Genomic DNA, 19,920 nt, shown 5'->3' on the forward strand with positions numbered 1-19,920 from the left:
GTGGGTAAATAAAATGTGGTCTATCCATACGATGGAAAATTACTCTTCCATAAAAAAGGATGAAGTACTGATGGATAGTGCAGTGTAAATGAACCTTGAAAATATGCGAAGTGACGGGGCTTCCCTGGTGGCGCAGTGGTTGGGAGTCCGCCTGCCGATGCAGGGCACACGGGCTCATGCCCCGGTCCGGGAAGATCCCACATGCTGCGGAGCGGCTGGGCCCGTGAGCCATGGCCGCTGAGCCTGCGCGTCCGGAGCCTGTGCTCCGCAACGGGAGAGGCCACAACAGTGAGAGGCCCGCATATCGGGGAAAAAAAAAAATACATATATATATATATACGCTAAGTGAAAGGGCCACATACTGTGTGATTTCATGTATGTGAAGTGTCCAGAATAGGTGAGTCCACAGAGACAGAAAGCAGGCTGCTGGTCGCCTGCCGGGGGCTGGGTGGAAGGAGGAGTGGGTGGTGACTGCCGACATGCAGGGTCTCCTTGGAGGGATGAGAACGCCCACCACGGCCGCGGTTATCCAACACTGTGAGGGTGCTAAATTGAGTGTGAATTGTACACTTTAAAATGGTGAATTTTATATCTATAAAAACAAATAGAAATATAAAAACAAAACAGTAGAAAAACAACCCCTCCCCCAAATGCCGTAACAGTGATACCTGATTTCATGTACGTTATTACTTAATGCAGGTATTTGAGTTTAAAAGTAAATTGATTTAGGGACTTCCCTGGCAGTCCAGTGGTTAGGACCCAGCACTTTCACTGCCGAGGGCCTGGGTTCGATCCCTGGTCCGGGAGCTAAGATCCCACAAGCTGTAAGGCATGACCAAAAAAAAGGAAATTGATTTGAAGAAAACTATTAAGCAAACAATGGTGCAGCTTGGAGAGAATTCCTAAGCAAGCACCTGGCACACTGGAGATGCCCTGTGAGTGTTAACCATTATTACTGTTACTTGGAGGGTTTGGCAGAAATCTGGAAGGTGAGTGACCGAGGTCGGCAGGTCCGGATCCCTTAGCGCGCCGAGCGAGGCCCGCAGACGTCCCCACGCCTCATCACCGCCTCCCTCGTGCCCTGCGGTCCCCCCATCCTCCCGCGCCTCTGCCTTGGTTGCGTGGGTGTCCCAACCCAGACGAGGAGCCGTGTCGTGTGTGTGTTTCCCTGTGAGCACCATTCTTTAAGCACCGAGTGTGTGAAAAGTGCTTGTTGAATCTAGTATCAGCTAAACTGTTCATCTCTCTTTGTGCTGTGATGATGAAATGATGTTACAAGAGCAAAAGCATTTTCAAAACACAGTTCAGAGGACACTCGTACACCCTGTGGAGTAGTTCTGATCCCAGGAACGTGGTCTAGAACACTGGGTGCACGAGTCCCAGGGGACACATGCGCACACCAGCACTGTTCACGATGGCGAAAAGGTGAGCTCGGTCTAGGTGTCCACGGACAGGAGCGTGAGTGGGGAGACTGTTACACGTGAGCACAGGCAGCTACCATACAGCAGGGACGCGGATGAGCCGCCCCAGACCCGCAGCCACACGTGTGGACGAGTCTCAGACACGTAGTGTCGACGCCGGAGCAGGTTGTGGCAGTGGTACATGTGTGGTAAGATCATTTTCTTTTTTAAAAGCAAGGGACGGAGGAACTCAGAACCCGAGCTGTTTGCTGGGGTGGGGGAGCGGGAAGGGGCCTGGGTGACAGGAGTGCCTCGTCTGGGCCCCACATGTGGTTGGTGCTTCTGCTTTTGTATATGCCCAACAGCATGTCACAAACACTTAAGAGGACAGAGGAGCGGCAGGAAGAGCTTCGGGCGGGTGCGCCTTTTCTGGGCCGACCGTGACATTTGAGAGCCCGGTGAGTGTTGCAGAGTAACACCCTGGGCAGGTCTCCAGCAGAGGGGAAGGAGGGAAGTTGCACTTTTATTCTGAACCAAAAGAGGAAGCTTACCTTTCATCACCGAGACCCGGTTTTTCCTGGTGGTGGTTCAAATGGCGGCTGTTTTAAAGGAATAATCCGCGTTCTCGGGTTGTTACAGCCCGTGTGGCTGATTTAGCAGAAGACACGGTTGTAGCCAAAGAGGTACCATTTCTTAAGGGTGTGAGTTCTGAAGGGCTAATTTTTTTTTAATAAATTTATTTATTTTTGGCTGTGTTGGGTCTTCGTTGCTGCGCGTGGGGTTTCTCTAGTTGCATTGAGCGGGGGCTACTCTTTGTTGAGGTGTGCAGGCTTCTCATTGCAGAGCACAGGCTCTAGGCGTGTGGGCTTCAGTAGTTGTGGCACACGGGCTTCAGTAGTTGTGGCACACGGGCTTCAGTAGTTGTGGCACGCAGGCTCAGTAGTTGTGGCGCATGGGCTTAGCTGCTCCGCGGCATGTGGGATCTTCCCACACTAGGACTCGAACCCATGACTCCTGCATTGGCAGGTGGATTCCTAACCACTGTGCCACCAGGGAAGTCCTCCAGAAGGGCTAATTTTTAAATCGTTTTGGAGTCTCTGGTACCTGAGGCTCCTACCCTGCCGGATTTTGTCGTGTTGCCGTCTGTGGGACCTGACATGTCCCAGGGTGAAGCTTTCTTGGAGAGCGTTAAAGGCCCCCTTCTTTGTAGGCTGCACTGGAAGGAGCTGGGAACACCAGGGTCCGATCCCAGGACAGCACCACACCGCTCAGAACTAGCGTCCGCACGCAGGCGGGGGCTGGGCCCCTTCCAGTTCCAGCATCTTTGCTCCTGCCCTCTTCGTTTGGTGAGCTGGACAGGATGTCCTGTGGCCAGCTGAACAGGGGGTAGGAAAACAGTTGCTTCTCTGCCATCTTTTGGCCTTTTCAGCACCTAGACAGGAGGGGCCCTTCTAGACCTCTGGATTCAGTGAGTAAAAATTCATTGTTCTCATGACTTTGAGCATTGGATTTGTCTGAAGCTAAACAGAATAAGAATAGAGATTAAGAGGGTGGGACCAGAAGCCAGAGGTCTGGGATCAGATCCTGGTCCTACCTACCAGTTGCTGGCCTGTAGCTTAGGCCAGTTACTTAACCTCTCTGTGCCTCCACTTCCTCACCCATGAAATGAGGGTAAGAAGAATAATTACTCCCTGTAGAATTCTTACAAGGTTCAGGGAGTAGGTACGCCTGGCATACAGCCAGGGCTCAGTCAGGATTCTCCAGTTTCTGTTTAGAGAGCCTCTTCTATTTTCGGTTTCTATTCTAAGCCTGTTCTCTTACGATGACTGCTAGTATCAGAGAGTTAGCACATCTGAGACCTTGCTTGGAAATGCCAGCCACACAGGAGAGGAGCTGGAGCCGGTGCCCGTGTTTAAAGGTTGTGCGTGTGGTCAGGCACCTCCTGCCCAGCGCGTTCTCCCTGGGCCCTTGTTGCTTCTGTAGGCTTGTTCCCCCGCCGTGGACGCTGTCTCCTGGCTGTCCTCGGGGGGCTGCTGAGAAGCACCCTCAGAGACACACTCAGCTTGGCACAGCCGGGAGCAAGCAGGTGTCTGGACCCCTGTCACGCAGCGCTGAGTAGCGGCCGTCCTCACTGCGTCCCCTGGCTTCCGGTCACCGCTGAAAAGGCAGGCTGTAGGTCCCTGTGGCCAGACAGGAGACGTCCGTCCTCGCCTCGCACGCTGCCCAGGCTGCTGCTCCTGAGCCCAGGCTGGCGGGGCTTCGGGGCCTCCATCCCCTCGGGGTGTGCTCGCTGCACACTTGTCTGTCCCTGTCCTCGGGTCTGGCGTCGTGAACTTTTAACCACGTAGTTTGGTTTTGCGTGTTTGGTGAGCAGAGCAGCTGTTCTGCCCCAAGTGACAGAGATCCCGAGGGAGACTGAGTGGGAGACTGAACCCCGGTGTCTGCGTAGGGGGGGCGGGGGTGCTGTTTTCCTTTCTTTCCCTCTGTGTTCATTCACTCAGCGCACGTCAGAGCGCTCCCGGGGTCGGGCTCCGTCCTCGGCGCCAAGGACACAGCGGTGAAGAGGGGCAGGGCCCGGCGCTTGCGGGGGGAGCAGATAAACGGGGCATAAGCAGGAAGCTGTCCAACAGAGAGGGGGGCTCCGCCACACATGGAAGGTGGTGACTTGAGAGAGTGACGCGTGGTCCCGAGGAGGCGAGGTCTAAGCTGACAAGAAAGAGCCGGTGTAGCGGCAGTGCCGGGAGGCGGCAGGTGGAGGCAGGTCGTTCCAGCGACCAGCGACATGACGGGGGAGAGGGCGCAGCACGTGGGTGGCACGTGAAGAGCTCACCTTCCCAGTGCGCCCGTCTTCTGGTCTCTGGGGCTCTGGTTCACCCCCCGCACGGCCTGGGCTGGGCCTGTGAGGACCCGTGGACATCAGCCGTCACTCCCCGAAGCCGTGGGAGCCCCGTTCCTGCACGGCCACGTGGGGAGAGTCGGACGTGACCTCCCGGCCCTGCTGGTTTAAGGGCCGAGGTGAGCAACTGCCCCTTCTTCTCACGGCCTTGGTTTGCACTTACACAGCGTGCAGGCACCTGTTCCTTACCCGCACGGGCTTCCTCTGGGCGAGCATCTTGAGCTCCTTTTGAGAACACTGTCAGGTCGCTGCTGAGCCTGAAACCAGGATTCTGGCTGCGGGGTCCACAGCCCCCCCTTTGGCTTCCGCTCTCCCGCGGGCTCCTCAGGACATGGCGACAGCCCAGCACTTAGCGCCACCACAGAGACCGGCCAGGTCTAAATTAAGCATGAAATCATGGGAATTCTAAATTTTCCCATGTAGCTCTTCTTTTTTCCCAAATGGCTCAAGCTGGAAGATTCTACTGATCGGACTGTAATCCATCACTGGGCCTGCCCCGTGGGGTGGGTCTGAAGCCGTCGGTTGCCCCCCCCCAGTCTCTGGGTGGCATTGCCACCTACCATTAGTGGGTATTTCTGGTAGCAGAGTCACAGCATGTTAGAATGGAGACTCTGGCCCGGGGGTCACACGTGTGCAAGCTGCCTTCCTTGGAGGGGGGCTGTGTTGTGAGGGCTGCCCTTCATACTCCACGGTCCGCAGGAAGCTGCACAGGCCAAAGAAACATGCACCGCTAGGCTTCTTGCCGGAACTCTAGCCTCTCTGTGGCTGACCTGGGGCAGGGGCCGCGCGTGACACCACGGAGATGGCAGGGAATTGAGCCACTTGTCAGAAAGAGGGCCTGGGGACGGGAGGGTTGGGCAGCTCGGCTGGTCTGGTCTGCCCCGTCACTTTAGGGGCGGGAGGCTGGGCCTGGCCTGATCCCCGCTTTCCCGGCTCCTGGTTCTGTGTGCTCTACCGCTCCACGCTGTTCGCTTTCTGGCTGGATTTTTTTTTTTTTTTTCTCCTCAGCTCAAGTTTAATAAAACTACAAAAGACCAAAAGTGATACCCTACTACTATACACATCAGTTTGCCTGCCCCATAATACTGCTCGGGCCATTCCCTCCAGAGGAAGAAAGGCTGGCCTCCCTAACCCCTGCCGGAAAGGCCTGTCCTGTCCCACACCACATCAGGGCTGAGTGGAAGGTCTTGTGTTTTAAGCATGACAGTAGTACAAAAGAGGTTTTGTTCTCATGGCCACCTACTGCAGCCTGGCCCTAAAATGGCCCAGCGCTCACTTCTGCTTAGAGAAATATTCTTTGCTCTTCGGGACATCAGGCTCGATGGTATCGCTGCCAGGCTTCCAGCCAGCTGGGCACACTTCCCCATGTTTGTCAGTAAACTGGAAGGCCTGAACTAGTCTCAGTGTCTCCTCCACAGAACGGCCAACAGGAAGGTCATTTATGGTGATCTGCCGAAGGATACCTTTATCATCAATAATAAAAAGGCCCCTGAATGAGATGCCTCCATCGGCCTTTAAGACCCCATGGTCCTGAGCAGTGGTGCGCTTGGGGTCTGACACCAAGGGAATGTTCATGGGTCCCAGTCCTCCTTGTTTCTTGGGTGTGATGATCCATGCCAGGTGACAGAAGTGAGAATCCACAGAAGCACCAATCACTTGGCAGTTGAGTTTCTCAAGTTCCTCTGGCCGTCACTGAAAGCAGTGATCTCCGTGGGGCACACACAGGTGAGGTCAAGAGGGCAAAAGCAGAACACAACATATTTTCCTTTGTAGTCAGATGGGCTGAGATCTTCGAACTGGGGGGCACGGTGCCCGATTTTGGCATTTCCTGAAGACTTACTGCTATCAGCAGGTCTCACGGACAAGCCACAGAGGACAGTCAGGAAGGAGACACGCTGGCCGGAGTTTTTAAGAATGTTGTCTGTGGTTGGTCATTTGCAAAGCTACTCTGAGGAGTGGCAGAGGTGGGACTCTGTCCTCTGTGGCACGTTTGTGCATCCACGTGGTCCAGCCGTCAGGGTGTTTGATCCTCGACCCTGTGAGGGCGGTGCAGCTTGTCACATCCCCATTTCTAAGTGACTGCGTTGTCGGACGGCCAGAACCATGTCTCCCAACCCCGGTCCTTGCTTCACATCATCCTTTAAAATGACCACGTTTCAACACCTGTGTAATCTGCGCCCAGGGCTGCTCTTCCCAGAGACTGAATGATTGGCCACGTTGATAAAGAAAAACGAAATTCCTCATGTGTGTTTTCAGTACTGATTTCTACTTTTAGAAAAATCGAGAACAGGTGAAGTCCACAGGAGGATGTCTGACATTGAATTTTCCTCTGCTTGTTCCGCGACTGTCGTGTCTTGGGAGAAGCCCCAGGGGCTCTTTAGGGGGGTAGTTAGAGGGGGCAGGGGTCATCCAGCATGGGGGCAGGGCCATCAGGCCCCACTACAGCCAGTTCACTGGCACCCCGGGGCTCTTCCTGTGTGGGCGGTTTCACTACCTGCTTTATCATCTGGAAGTTAAGTGTCATGTTCGTTTTTGCAATTCTTTCAGTACATGAATGCAAAGTTTTCTTTAAGCCCGCTTTTGGGATAGAGATATAAAATTTGATTTCTCTACCCAGCGACGTTTCCTTTTCTGGCTGGCCCTCTGCTCCCCCCACCCCAGCCCCGTGGGTGTGAAGGCTGTCACCTGCCTTGAGGAAGTCGCAGGAGGCTGCCAGATGCAGATGGTGCGAGCTGCCGTCTGGGGTACATTCATTCAGCGGGATCTACTGCTCGTGACTGGCCTGGCCTGTGACTGTTAGGTTTGGGGAGGCGAGAGGCGTTTGCTGCCTTTCCCTCATAGCTGGTCCTGGTCCCTGATAATGATCCCTGATCCCTGAAAAGCCCCCGAAGTCTCCGTGGGGGTTGGTGGAAACCCCGACCGACTGCATCTTCTCCGTGCCTGGCCAGCCACGCCCCATCACAGAAGCACGATAGCCGAGGCACACGTGGGCTTTGAGCAGGGACCCACCTGGGCTGCGGGACCACGGAGAGCTTCTCCCTCCCACGGTTGGTCCGGGACTCCAGATTTGGAAGGAATTTCCCCACCCAGCTCTGCAGGCCCTCGGAGCATGTTTTTGTGGAATTCTTCCTGCCTCCAGGGGCATCACTCTAGCCTCGGAATTTTTTGTTTGTTTTTTTTAGTTTTGTTCTATTTGCTGTTTTATTCAGTCTATTTCTAGTCTCCACTGTCAGTCGAATTCTGGTCGTGTTTTCAGATATGCCAGAATTTTTCTGCCCTAGCCTGTCCTCGGCAAATGTGATCCAGTGGTTACTTTACGGTCACCATTATAAGCTGCTTTCGGAAAAGAGTGATGATCCCAGAGTTCGGCTGGGGTGCCTGCGTGTCGAGGACTAAGGGATGCAGCTCCTCGGTCGGCCTGGGCTGTGGGTCAGCCGTGCCTGGGGGCCTGGTTGGAGTCCCCGCACCTGTCCTGGAGGCTCCGAGTGTGCTCTTTGGCTGTTGCCCAGGACGGAGCGCACAGGCTGCTGGTTACACGTGGCCGCGAGGACTCCTGCAGCTGTGAAGTGCAGGGTACGGGGCTTCGGGCCCAGGTGGGCCCGCAGGTTCAGGCAGTGTCCTGTCCTGTCCAGCTCCATCCTTGGCTCCTGCTTGCTGCTCTGCAGGCTCAGCAAGCTGGGAGCGGAAGGCAAATTGAGGAGGAAGGTTTGGAGAGTGGGGCCTGCAAGCTGTTCAGAAAAGAGCGAGAAGAGAACAGAGCTCAGGGCTGGGTGTGCACTTGGGGAGTGTCGGGGCTTTAAGGGCAGCCCCGGCGGGTGTCTGCTGGCAGGAAGATGTCTGGGCGTTTACAGGCAATCCTGGGGTGGAGGGGGGAGGTTTCAAAATGGGAAAACGAGGTCTGAGGTCTGCGGGGCGAGTGGGATGGACCCACAGTGCCCGCATCCTCCGTTGAGGGCCCAGGAGGCCCCTCACAGCGTCAGAGACTCACCTGCAGTCTCAGGTGAGGCAGGCGCGGAGCAGGTGGGCCCTGAGGATGGTTCCTCGGAGGCGCCTTTGGGGCCCCTTCCCCTTCAGGAATTGCTTACCCCCATCTCGCCCTTTCTGTAGCTTTAGGAAAACAGCACGCAGCTGTTCACAGTACATTCCTATGCTTTCTCTGACTGTAACAAGTATTTCATTAGCTTTTCCCCTCTCAAAGCCGAAGTATTTCAGAGAGACTGCTAACAGGTGTCCTTGCAAGCTGGGCCGTAGCCCCTCTTTCTCAGCTGTCCGGGTTCCTTTCCCAGCCTGGGTCCGGGAGGGCAGAGGCACCCAGCCCTCGCTCGTGGGAACGGCTGCCTTTTCTCTGCCACCAAGGGCCTGGGAGGCTCAGGGGGTGCCCTGGCTGGGCCTCGCAGCCTACCCTGGGAGGGCACCAGACTAGAGGATGGGCAGCAGAGCCTGACACAGTATCTCTCCCCCAGGACGTGGTTTCTTTTCATTACATCTTTAACCATTTGAGGCCTGTTTACCAGGACCGTTGCTCTCGTGCCTCCTCGGAGTGCCTCCTGACCTGGAGGAAGGTGGCCGGGGTCTCTCCAGCCCACCTGCTTCTCCGAGGAGCAGGGCGCTCGTGCCTGCCGAGCCCCCCGTGGGTGATAGATAAAGTGCCAGGTGGGCCCGGGCCCTGGGGACTTCGGGTGACTGGTGTGACGTTGGCAAGCGTTTGCTCTGGGACGTCAGAGCCCTTCCCCTTGGAGGCCCGTCTTCTCGCCGGCGTGGACGGTCAGCCTGGTCACATCACGCACGCAGGTCCCCATCAGAGCGCCTGGCCCTGGTCCTGGGACACACGGTAGAGGGCTTGTGAGAGCCGGTTGGTCAGTGAGGGGGCAGGCTGTGCCCACCCACGCGGAAGCCCGTACGCTCTGTGGCTTCAGAAGGAAGCAGACTTCCTGGCCTGCTGAGGGACACATGTGCGACTGTCACTAGGGTGGGCTTCTGTGCTCCCCCTGTCGGCTGGCTCCCTGTGCGGACTGGGCATTTCCCGCAGCTTCCCCTCCCGACACTTCTGTTCCCTCACTTCTGAGGCTGTGGATGGGGCCGGTGGGGGCCGTCCGTCGTCCCTCTGGCAGGAGCAGCCCAGCATAGGGGTCGCGGCGAAGCATCGGATCCTCCCTGGGGGCCCAGGCTCCCCGTCTGCACCAGGGCTGGAACGATCCTTACCTGGAAGGCTTTTTGTGGAGAGCCGGGCCCGAGGCCACCCGCCTCCTTCCCAGGCCAGAGGCCCAGAGGCGGCTGGGGTGGGGTGGAGTGTGGGGCAGCTGCTGGCTTTGTCCCCGCCCGGCTGCACTGCTCTGTCCTTGGCGGCCCCTGTGGGCTCTGGGCCTGGCTCCTCCTTCTGGAGGAGAGGAATCACCCAGCAGTCACTCCCCTGCTGCCTCCCAGAAGTCTCCCCCTTTGAAGACCTCCCTGCAGGTCACTTGTGCAGAAAGTGCTCTCCGTGCCCGCCTTTGCGGCCCCCAGCAGCCGGCTGAGCTGTTCTGGATTTGCGTCCTCAGATGCCTTGTGCTCACCTCTGTCCCCTGCCAGACTGTGCCTTCCTGAGGGAAGGGAGACTGTTTCTAATCTGTTTCACAAATCTATCAGCAGTGTTTATTACCCACGTCAGGCACAGTGCTGGGCGCTCACTGGCAACCAAGCCAGCTGGGATCCCCACACTCTGGACCAGAGCCCGTGGCCAGAGGTGTGGCCCTCACTCCAGCTCCGCAGATGTTTCTTCCCTGGAGAGGTGTGTTTGTGGCAAAGGGCTGGGTGTCCTGTGAATGTGTAGCCGTCAGTTTTCTCCTCTGTGAAGTGAGGAAATTGGGGTAGAACCAGATTATTTGTAAGGTTGTACTGCACAGCTCGGGCCAGATGCCCGAGGCTTTTGAAAGCCCGGTGGAGGGCCCGAGCCCTGCCCTAGAAGGGGAGTTGGGAGCCTTTATAAGAAGTCAGAAGAAGTGGTCACGGAGAATCCCCCGCAGTTAGAAGCGTGGTGCCCAAGCCAGTGTAGACAGGCATTAGATTGTTCTAGCTGGCTTTTGCCTGGCGGTGGAAGAAAAATACAATCAAAATACAATCGGGGACTTTCCTGAGAAGCCACCGCAATGAGAAGCCCACGCACTGCAACGAAGAGTAGCCCACCCTCTCCACAACTAGAGAAAGCCCGCACGCGGCAACGAATACCCAACGCAGCCAAAAATAAATCAAATCAATAAATAAATTTATAAGAAAAACACAATCGCAGCAGAGCCGATCCAGTGGAAGTGTTTTGAAAATAGAACAGTAGTTACGGTGTTACTGCTTTCCTTCCAGAGGCTTAAACTTGAGTTTAAACTTTATTCCTTTTTTTTTTTTTAAAGTTAACCATTTTTTAAATTTATTTATTTTTGCTGTGTTGGGTCTTCGTTGCATGTGGGCTTTCTCTAGTTGCGGCGAGCAGGGGCTACTCTTCATTGAGGCGCGCGGGCTTCAGTAGTTGTGGCACAAAGGCTCAGTAGTTGTGGCTCGCGGGCTCTAGAGCGCAGGCTCAGTGGTTGTGGTGCACGGGCTCAGTTGCTGCACAGCATGTGGATCTTCCCGGACCAGGGCTCGAACCCATGTCCCCTGCATTGGCAGGCGGGTTCTTAACCACTGTGCCACCAGGGAGGTCCCAAACTTTATTCATTTTTAACTTGTAATATCGATCTCATCTTAGTTTTGAAGGGAAGATGGCATCTCTTTTGTCCTTGGGGGCTGGAGGACGTCCACGCACCGCCCTGGCTGACCAGTGCCTGCTGTTTGCAAAATGCTTGCCGTCCCGGGGGTGGGGGGCTCGTGCACAGTAACGTTTGTCTTCTTTCTCTAGGTCATGGCTTCCAGCTTCTCGGACCTGAGGCTCCAACAGAGGAAATGACCATCAGGGACCCTGCTCCAGACCCATTACGGAGACTGAACCTTCACGGGGTGCGAACCTGCCTGGGACAGGGAAGCTTCTCTCTTTGAAGGGCTTTACATTTGTCACAGAGAAAGTAAAGATGACGACTTCGTCTATCAGACGGCAGATGAAAAACATCGTGAACAATTACTCGGAAGCCGAAATAAAAGTCCGGGAAGCCACCTCCAACGACCCGTGGGGCCCGTCCAGCTCCCTGATGACGGAGATCGCGGACCTGACCTACAACGTGGTGGCCTTCTCGGAGATCATGAGCATGGTGTGGAAGCGGCTCAACGACCACGGCAAGAACTGGCGGCACGTGTACAAGGCGCTGACGCTGCTCGACTACCTCATCAAGACGGGCTCGGAGCGCGTGGCCCAGCAGTGCCGTGAGAACATCTTCGCCATCCAGACCCTGAAGGACTTCCAGTACGTCGACCGCGACGGCAAGGACCAGGGCGTCAACGTGCGCGAGAAGGCCAAGCAGCTGGTGGCCCTGCTGAAGGACGAGGAGCGGCTGAAGGCCGAGCGGGCCCAGGCGCTCAAGACCAAGGAACGCATGGCCCAGGTGGCCACCGGCATGGGCAGCAACCAGCTCACCTTCGGCCGGGGCTCCAGCCAGCCCAACCTGTCCACCAGCTACTCGGAGCAGGAGTACGGCAAGGCCGGGGGGTCGCCGGCCTCCTACCACGGCTGTGAGTAGTGGCCGAGAGCTGGGCACCGGGGCGGAGCCAGAGCTCGCGGCCCCTCCGTTCTCGCTGCTGGCAGCCGACGGCAGCGCCCTCAGTCCGCCTGGAGTTGCGGTCCCAGAGGCGCTTTGGGCCCCGGGCCGCTCTGGCTCGGGGGTCCTGAGAGCCTCTGCTGCTCTGAGCTCTGACTCTGTTTGCCTGGGCAGGGCTGGCCCGGGGTGGTGGGCGGGAGGCGGGCGTGGAGGCCGAGTCGCCTGCTTCCTCCTGGGGCAGTTCTGCAGCGAAGGGCCTGGCCTGCTCCTGCTGCCTAGCAACGGGGGTTGGCTGTCCTGGATCACCTGCTTGCTTTAACCTCATGTTCAGTGTCTTCCTAATGACTGGGCTGTGGGGCTCCCGACTGGCTCAGTGTCTGTTCTGCTTGAGCATCTTGGGGTGAGGTGGCGTGTGTCTGCCTCACTTGTAGAGGGAGAGGGCAGAAGCCTCTGCAGTAGCCAGCGTGGGCGAGGCCTTCCCTGCCTGTGATCGAGAGTCGTTCGGTCGCACGGCTGGGTCCGTGCTGGTAGGGGCTGCTCTGTTTTCTCGCTTTGCACGTCGATGACTCTGGGTCTTTGCCCAGCGTTTGGAGGAGACCTCAAAAAATAGAAGTGGGGTTCAGGGCCTGACGGAAGCTGGTCCGGGAGCCACGTTGGCATCCTTGTCATTCGCCGACGTGTCCCTGGAATGGTGCCTCTCTGCTTTCGCAGTGTGGTGGCGAGGCGGGGGTCCGGGCGGCCTGCGGGCTGGGGGATGCAGAAACTGTCTCTTCCTGCTGTGAAAACAAAAGTGCAGGTCACCACACCCTTTGTTTTTGGAATAAGTAACACTGTCAGCGTAAAACTTTTTTTTTTAAGGCAGTTGTTTGCAGTTTGACAAACCGCTGTGGACCTTGCTTAGTTCAGCAGGTTTCAGTAGCGTCCTGAGAAGTGTCAAATAGGAGATTTGCATAGTAAGGTCAGACTCCCTGCCTCTAAGAATCTTCAGTGATTGTCAAGCTCAGAGAGGTCAGCGTTTCTTGCCCCACTTCTGGTTCCTGTCGTTTTCCCACTTAGTTTGAACGGCTCTGCTTAGGCAAAGTCTGTGACCTTCGTGAAACCCCTTGAAAGAAATGGAACCTGCACCCCAGGGGCTCTAGGGGCTGCCCTTGCACTAGGTTGCACCATAAAAGGAAGATTGCCCTTAAGAAGCGAAGTTGTGTGTTCCCCTCAGGGAGCCCCTCTCCACCCGAGAAAGGCCCCTGCAGGTGGGCTGGGTCCCGGGCCCCAGGCCTCCTCTTGGGGAAGTGGCCGCGTTTGGGCTGTATGGGCGCTGGGGGCTGCTCCTCTGGCCTGCCTTTTGCGGTCATTGTCGTCTAGGTGAGGCGGCGGCCCGTCCATCAGTCCGAGGGTGTTCCGGGGCAGGGAGGAGTGGGTGGGGCCTCGGGTCCGGTCCTACCGGCCTTGGCCTCCCCGGCCCATCCCGGCGCTGCTGTGGTCCTGGCTCATCCCCTGAGACCCTGAGCTCGAGCTGCATGTTCCGGGTCCATTCGCTGGGCCCGGCCTCTGCTGCTGCCTGTCCCTCTGACGGCCTGTCACTGTGTGTGTGTGTGTGTCTGTGACCCACAGCACTGGAGGCCTTGCTGTGTCCCCAGCACCGCACAGAGGCCCCGCAGGGTCAGAGCAAGGAGCCGCTGCTACTGAGCCAGCGCCCGCCCTTCCTGCCCTGCCCGCCGTCCCGGGGCTGCCCTCCTGCTTCACTGGAGTCCTGGCCCAGCCCTGCCTCACTTGGGCCCGTGGCCTGGCTTGCGGCTGTGTGCGCTCAGGGCCTTGGGGTGGGGGGTGCTGTTCACCTAAGGCCTGGGGACCGCTGGGCTCTCCCTGCGTCCCGCTCCCTGAGGAATTGGAGGGGGTCATGCTGGCCGCAGACCCGGGCGTGGGAAAGACCGGGCCGCCTGGCCGCAGTGCGTGGTTCCAGCCTCGCCCCGCTAGGCACTCCTGGGCCTCAGCGCCGGTGGCCGGGAGCCATCTCTGCAGTGCAGGGACACGTGCCGGGTGGAGGACAAAATGGGATGGTTTTTGCTTCTCGGCGAACTGCCGTCCTTCCTGAGATCCCCGTGACCGTGGGGAACAGAGTTCGCTCTGCTGCGATTCTAGGTCATGGTGTTTGAAGGTCCCTAACTCAATGGGTAACGAAAATGAGGCTTCTCTTTGGATTGATTAATGGTGTATCCCGGACAGTCTACAGCTGGTGCAGGTTAAACTGAAAACAGTTCTCAGCGTTGCCCACAAGGAAATGCTCTCGGTCTGATCTGCCTTCAGTCCCCAGGGGCCCCGCCTCAGAGAAGAAAGTCTTCCATTCTCTTCTGCTCTTACCGGAAGGGGCGCCAGCGAGGCGCTTCTGTGCCGCTTCCCAACGACCTGGAAACGGTTTCCGCTCATCGTGCCTCACACACATCGCCCCCCACCCCTGCCCCCAGTTGCCCGTGTGATCGCCTTGTTGAGCTCTGGGATGTTTCCTTCGCGCCTGTGCTCCCCTCATGGCCTGGACTGGACTCCGCAGGGAGAACCGGCTTTGCACTGTTGGGAGATGGGCAGGCGTGTTTCAAAGGCTCCCCGGAAGGCTCGCTGATGCGCCTGCAGGTTCCCAGTGCCCCCGGGGCCTACCCGTTGAGTAACTGGGGGGGGGTCTGTTTGTGTCCCCCTAGCCCCCAGCTCTCCTGGGACGCTTGCACGTGAAGCCCAGGCCCGGGCCGCCCCGCGCCTGGGCCCGTGGGTCCCCCCACTCGGCACCCGCGCACACGCACATCGGCAAGTTGCTCGGCCCGCAGCCCACACGGAGTTCTCTTTTCCTTCAGCTCTTGAGAAATTAAGGGTAAAATGGGTGAGCGACTTTGTTTTTAGGCAGTTTCTCAAACCCTGAATGAGTTTTAGGCAAACGCGTGCTACGTGGTGTCACCCTTTTGAGTGCTTTCCTCTACGTATCTCACACCCTCCCCGTTGCGGGGCTGCCGGGGGCTGTCCCGTGACTCCTTGCTGAGCCCTCACCTGAGTGCCACGCATAAGGTGGGGGCTTGACGTGGGCACACGGAGGCTCTGCTTTGAACACACTGGCTTGGAATCCAGCACGGAGAGTCCCACTGACCTGGCTGTCAGAAACTGGTCTCGTGAAATGCGGGCTGTGATTCAGGGCAGACTTTCGTGAGGGGCCCAGGTCGGACCCCAGGCCCCACAGGGGAGGCCTGCTGGTCGTGGTGCCGACTCCTGGCCTCAGCTGCTGTTCTACCCACCGTGATCGTGTTTGAGGAGGGCTTCCTGTCCTGAGCTGTGCCCGTCGGATCCTCTCCGGGTCTCCCACACACAGCTGTAGAGTTCTTTCCTTCCCCTGCAGCGCATGGCTGCAGTTCAGTGCCCGCTTTCAGATTGCTTTCCTTGCTCTTAGCCTCCTCTTGCTTACCCACCCACCTCTTAGAAACGATGCCCTGATCCCGGCTCGCGGAGAGCGCCCTTCCGTCCCAGGGGTCCCTGTAGGGTCCAGCCCAGAGCCCTGGACGCCCAGACAGCTCCCCCTGCCGGCTTAACCATGCTGCTGCCGGCCTTGGGGCACCCACAGTCCCTCATTCCCTCAGCAAAGGGCGTTTTGAGCTCCCACCGTGTGCCTCTGTCGTGTGCCCCCTTCCCACTAACGGGGAGAGAGACGGTGAGTGGTCAGCGCTGTACTGCACGCTGCACATGAATGCTCTGGAAACCCCAAACCCAGCACAGCCCAGCGTGTGAGGAGTGGGGAGGGTGGTCCGAGTGCTGGGAAGGCCCAGAACAAGCCTGGACTGGAGGAGGGCTGGGCTGTGCAAGGTCTGGAAGGGCATCCTAGGCAGGTGGAGGGCGGAGGGCTGGAGCAGTGGCAAGGCTGGGCCTGAGGGACGGGGAGCGGCCACACGTTGGTAGATGGGTGGAGGGCCTCTGGGTCATCGAAAGCCCTTTGCCTTTTACTCAGTTAGCTGGGAGCAGGGGAGGGTTTGGAACCGAGGAGGGATTGGACCCTGCTGAAGGGTGAGAAGGTTCACGAGGACCCTCTGGCTGTGTGGGGGGCCAGGTGGGCCCAGGGAGGCTGGTGGGAGACCCCTGCCTTTCCCCAGGTGGGAGAGGACAGGGCTGGACCTGATGGGGCTGAGGATGCCCGGGCACACTTTAAAGGAACGGGGTGGGTGCGCCCAGGGCTGAGAGGTGGTGGCTGCCAGCCAGTGGTCCCCGGTATCGGGAAGGCAGGGCCAGCCAGCTGGCGGGGAGTGTGCCCAGACCTCCGGGGCCTTCCACCCGGCTTTGGGCCCCATGTCGGCTGATTGCTCCCAAAGGGGTTGGGCGAGGAATTTGGCGGGAGATGGGACTCACTCGGGAGCCCGTCTCGCCGGAGCCGGTGTGTTCTGCACGTCGCGGGAGCCCGGATCTTCGGTGGCAGCGTGTGTCCGGCAGAGGCCGGCGCTGGCTGTCACGTCTTCAGGTGGGAAATCGAATCAAGAGTGGGCTGCTTGGTAGCGCCAGCAGACCCTCGGAGGTGGCAGTTGTAGTGACACGTCTGTCCAGGCGGCAGATGTCAAAGGTGTTCGTTCTTGCCTCTTGGGCTTGGGCCCCCAGCAGGGTCTGAATGTGCCGTGGAGAGGCCTCCGCATGTCTGGGCTGCTCGGGGCTGCAGTGCCTGCAACAGCCGGAGGCTGACAGTCCCCGTTCACTTCCTGTAGGAAGCGGCGGGGCGGGGGTCATTGGCAAGGACACTGAGATGGACTCGCCCCCCCAGATCCACTCAGTCGTAGCATCTGAACCCAGAGCCCTGGCAATTTTACGGTTGTGTGGTCCACCTCGTGTAATGCTGGTTACCCCACGGGGCCCTGTGATTGTCAGAGGGTGAGGTTGAAACAGCTGTCAGAGCTGCTGATGGGGGTCGGTTGTCAGTTAGGCTGTTGATGTTGCCGTGTGCCAGGGAAGATGGAAGGTGTGGCTGCAATAGCTACACCTGTCCCTTTGTCTTTAAAGCATCCTTCGTAAAAGTGTAGGTACACAAAGTGTCGTTTCATAGACTGTCAGTAGTGGATGTGAAAAAAGCAAAGCGGGGCTTGAGTCAGGCTCAGTAAGAGTTACACAGCAGGGCCATGTCTGATTCATGGCTGCGTGGTGGCCAGATTGCAATGCCCAGCTTGAAGGAAGGGGGCATTTAAAATTATAGTATAAATAAAAATAAGAGGGAAGGTCTAAGGTTAATTTTTCTTTGTGTTGGAAAGTAGATCCCATAATTTATGGATAATCTCTGTATATCGCGTATTCTGTGTTTGTCTTCAGAGTATGTTTCTCTTTTATTTTTGTCTCCTCGCACTGACAGAGCAGGAGCCTGTGCTCAGGGCTGAGTGCCTGACCCACGAGGTGCTCTGTAAGCAGTGAACGAACGAATGCTAAATCGACCTGAATTCTCTTTTTCTTGGTGGTGTTTTGATGTGACGTGCTCATCTCCATTGGTGTCTGCCTCTGTTAGCCTTTTGCAAACACACTTTGTGGGCTTTTCCAGAAATGTGGAAATGTTGTACCGTATCTTGAGACTTTGAGTTTAGAACAGTGTGATTCCTAGCTGTTAGATTTTGTTTGGTGATAAAATGCGGTTCCCGATTTTGCCAACTGCCCTTTCTCTGTTCCCTAAGCCACTGGCTCCAGCTGACTGCCCGGGAGGGGAGCTTTTAAATCTCCCGAGGTGTCCCAGAGCCCCGGCACACATCTGACAGGTCGGAGCCTCGGGCGGGCGCGGGCAGCATGGCGCTGAAGCTCCCAGGAGGCTCCGGGCCTGGTCAGTGCGGGCCCTTCCTCCCGTCACTTCCGCTGACCACCGGCGGCCACGCTGTTTCAGAGAGTCACGGTCAGCAGGCGACTCACCGACTTTCAGCAGCTCAAAATGGGTGTTGCAGCGGGATGAGCCTCCTCCCGCGGCCTGCTGGTGGGGAGCATGGTGCAGCTGGCGGTGTGGTGACCAGCCCATCGGGCCAGTGCCCCCGTGGCCCGCCTCTCCAGGTCTAACTGGTAAGCGCGGCTTGGGCGGCAAATAAGAACTCTGCTAGATCTTTCATGATAAAGATAATGCCTGTCCATTCCCGATGGTGTAGAAAATGCAAAAAGAAGACGGACACACTCCGTAATCTTGTCACACAGGCAGCTGTTGTTCCCATGTGGGTGTATGTCCTTCTGGACATTTTTTCTAAGCGTTTTCTTTTCTAGGATTGCAGATGTGTTGTAGATGCAGCTCTGCGTCCCTGCTTTCTGTATCATGCTGTCGTCACCCCCCAGCTGCCTGGCCTGTGGGAATGGGTGGTGGTTCGGCTTTGTCACGGCCATCTGTCTGTGAGCAAAGCCAGTGGGTTCTTACTCTGAAGAGGAAGCGAAGGCCAGATCAGACCCGCATCCCCGGAAGCGGCTGTATGGACAGATCCGGATCACAGGTGTGAAGTGTGTTCCACGAGAGCAGAAGGAATCTCATGTTTCATGCCGTGCAGACAGTAAAAAAGTATTACACCTGTGTTGTTCATAACCACGTGACCTTTTCAAAGCACATTTCTCAGAAGGTGAGTGCATTCGTTCGCTCACTTCATAAGCCCAAGGGTGCCGGGGCCGGCGCTGGGCAGTGAGGACTCACGGTCGGCAGCTGAGGCCTCGCGCTCCGTGGGCTTCCAGTTCGGGAGAGGCGGACACCTTCGTGGTGCGACACGTGTAGTGCTCCGAGGGGGCCGGGCAGGCAGGTCCGAGGCTGTTCAACCCTGCGTGCAGTGGGACGGGGTGCAGTGGCCCAGAGGTCACCCCTTAGCTGACTCCTTACCACCAGATTCCCAGGACAAATACTACAGTCACTGATTTTTTTCACCTCACTTCCTGCGTGCATTTCCCGTGTTGCTACACAGCTACACTTGGCTTCATAGGTTAAAGTTTGGATAGGTTAGACGTCCATACGGTGGGGACGGGGCAGTGCTGTCTGGGTTCCTGGGTGTCCCCTGTGCTAATGTGGGCGCTGCACACACTGCCGTGCCTGAGGGAGCTGCCCCTCACAGGGGTCGCTCACCATTCCCACCCCAGTCACAGCTGTTTCCAGGTTCTCACAGTGTAAATAGCCACGTGGTCAGCGTCTTTGGGCAGAAAGCCTGCTTTTCTGAGATTCTTCATTGTCTTCAATGTAGAATTCCCAGAAGTGAAAGTAGTGGGGAAAATGTATGAACGTCATTCTGTCTCTTGAAATTGGCAAATGTTTCCCCAACGGACCAGGCCCAGGTGCAGTGCTGCCAGCCGGGGGGCCGACTGTGCTCAGTTGATAGCCCCTGAGCCCAAAATGGGTACTGAAATTTTTTGAAAGATCATTTCTAGTTTAATAGATGGAAATTTCCATCAAAACACTCATTTTATCTTATTTTTATTTTACATCTTTATTGGAGTATAATTGCTTTACAGTGGTGTGTTAGTTTCTGCTTTATAACAAAGTGAATCAGTTATACATATACACATGTTCCCATATCTCTTGCATCTCCCTCCCTCCCACCCTCCCTATCCCACCCCTCTAGGTGGTCACAAAACCCCCCTAGGTGGTCACAAAGCACCGAGCTGATCTCCCTGTGCTATGCGGCTGCTTCCCACTAGCTATCTATTTTACGTTTGGTAGTGTATATATGTCCATGCCACTCTCTCACTTTGTCACAGCTTACCCTTCCCCCTCCCCATATCCTCAAGTCCATTCTCTAGTAGGTCTGTGTCTTTATTCCCATCTTGCCCCTAGGTTCTTCATGACATTTTTTTTTTCTTAAATTCCATATAAATGTGTTAGCGTACGGTATTTGTCTTTCTCTTTCTGACTTACTTCACTCTGTATGACAGACTCTAGGTCTATCCACCTCATTACAAATAGCCCAATTTCGTTTCTTTTTATGGCTGAATAATATTCCATTGTATATGTGTGCCACATCTTCTTTATCCA

General features: G+C 56.8%; 2 protein-coding genes across 11 annotated transcripts in view; one reads left to right on the forward strand and one right to left on the reverse strand.

The window, feature by feature from the left end:
• EPN2 (epsin 2) overlaps nt 1-19,920 on the forward strand; it is a 96,285-nt gene that overhangs the window by 21,639 nt on the left and 54,726 nt on the right. For 7 of the 10 annotated variants that reach the window (XR_010937620.1, XM_067716623.1, XM_067716617.1 and 4 more), the window contains exon 2: nt 11,162-11,925. The exons of 1 other annotated variant lie outside the window; for it this stretch is intronic. Coding sequence is in view for 8 of the 9 variants with exons in the window: in XM_067716623.1 (XP_067572724.1) it covers nt 11,331-11,925 (595 nt within the window). In the remaining variant the exon portion in view is untranslated. Of the gene's footprint in view, nt 1-351; nt 1,610-1,765; nt 1,859-11,161; nt 11,926-19,920 lie in introns of those variants that run through there. 2 more of the 10 variants (XM_067716619.1, XM_067716618.1) reach the window with 2 other exon arrangements.
• LOC137211965 (peroxiredoxin-1-like) lies at nt 5,281-9,440 on the reverse strand. The gene is given in 5 exon segments (XM_067714766.1): nt 5,281-5,972; nt 5,975-6,227; nt 7,764-7,971; nt 8,075-8,153; nt 9,356-9,440. Coding segments are annotated over 5 exon segments (1,029 nt in total). The 3' UTR covers nt 5,281-5,568.

The sequence above is a fragment of the Pseudorca crassidens genome, chromosome 19 (genome assembly GCF_039906515.1).
Source record: "Pseudorca crassidens isolate mPseCra1 chromosome 19, mPseCra1.hap1, whole genome shotgun sequence".
NCBI classification, from domain to species: domain Eukaryota; kingdom Metazoa; phylum Chordata; class Mammalia; order Artiodactyla; family Delphinidae; genus Pseudorca; species Pseudorca crassidens.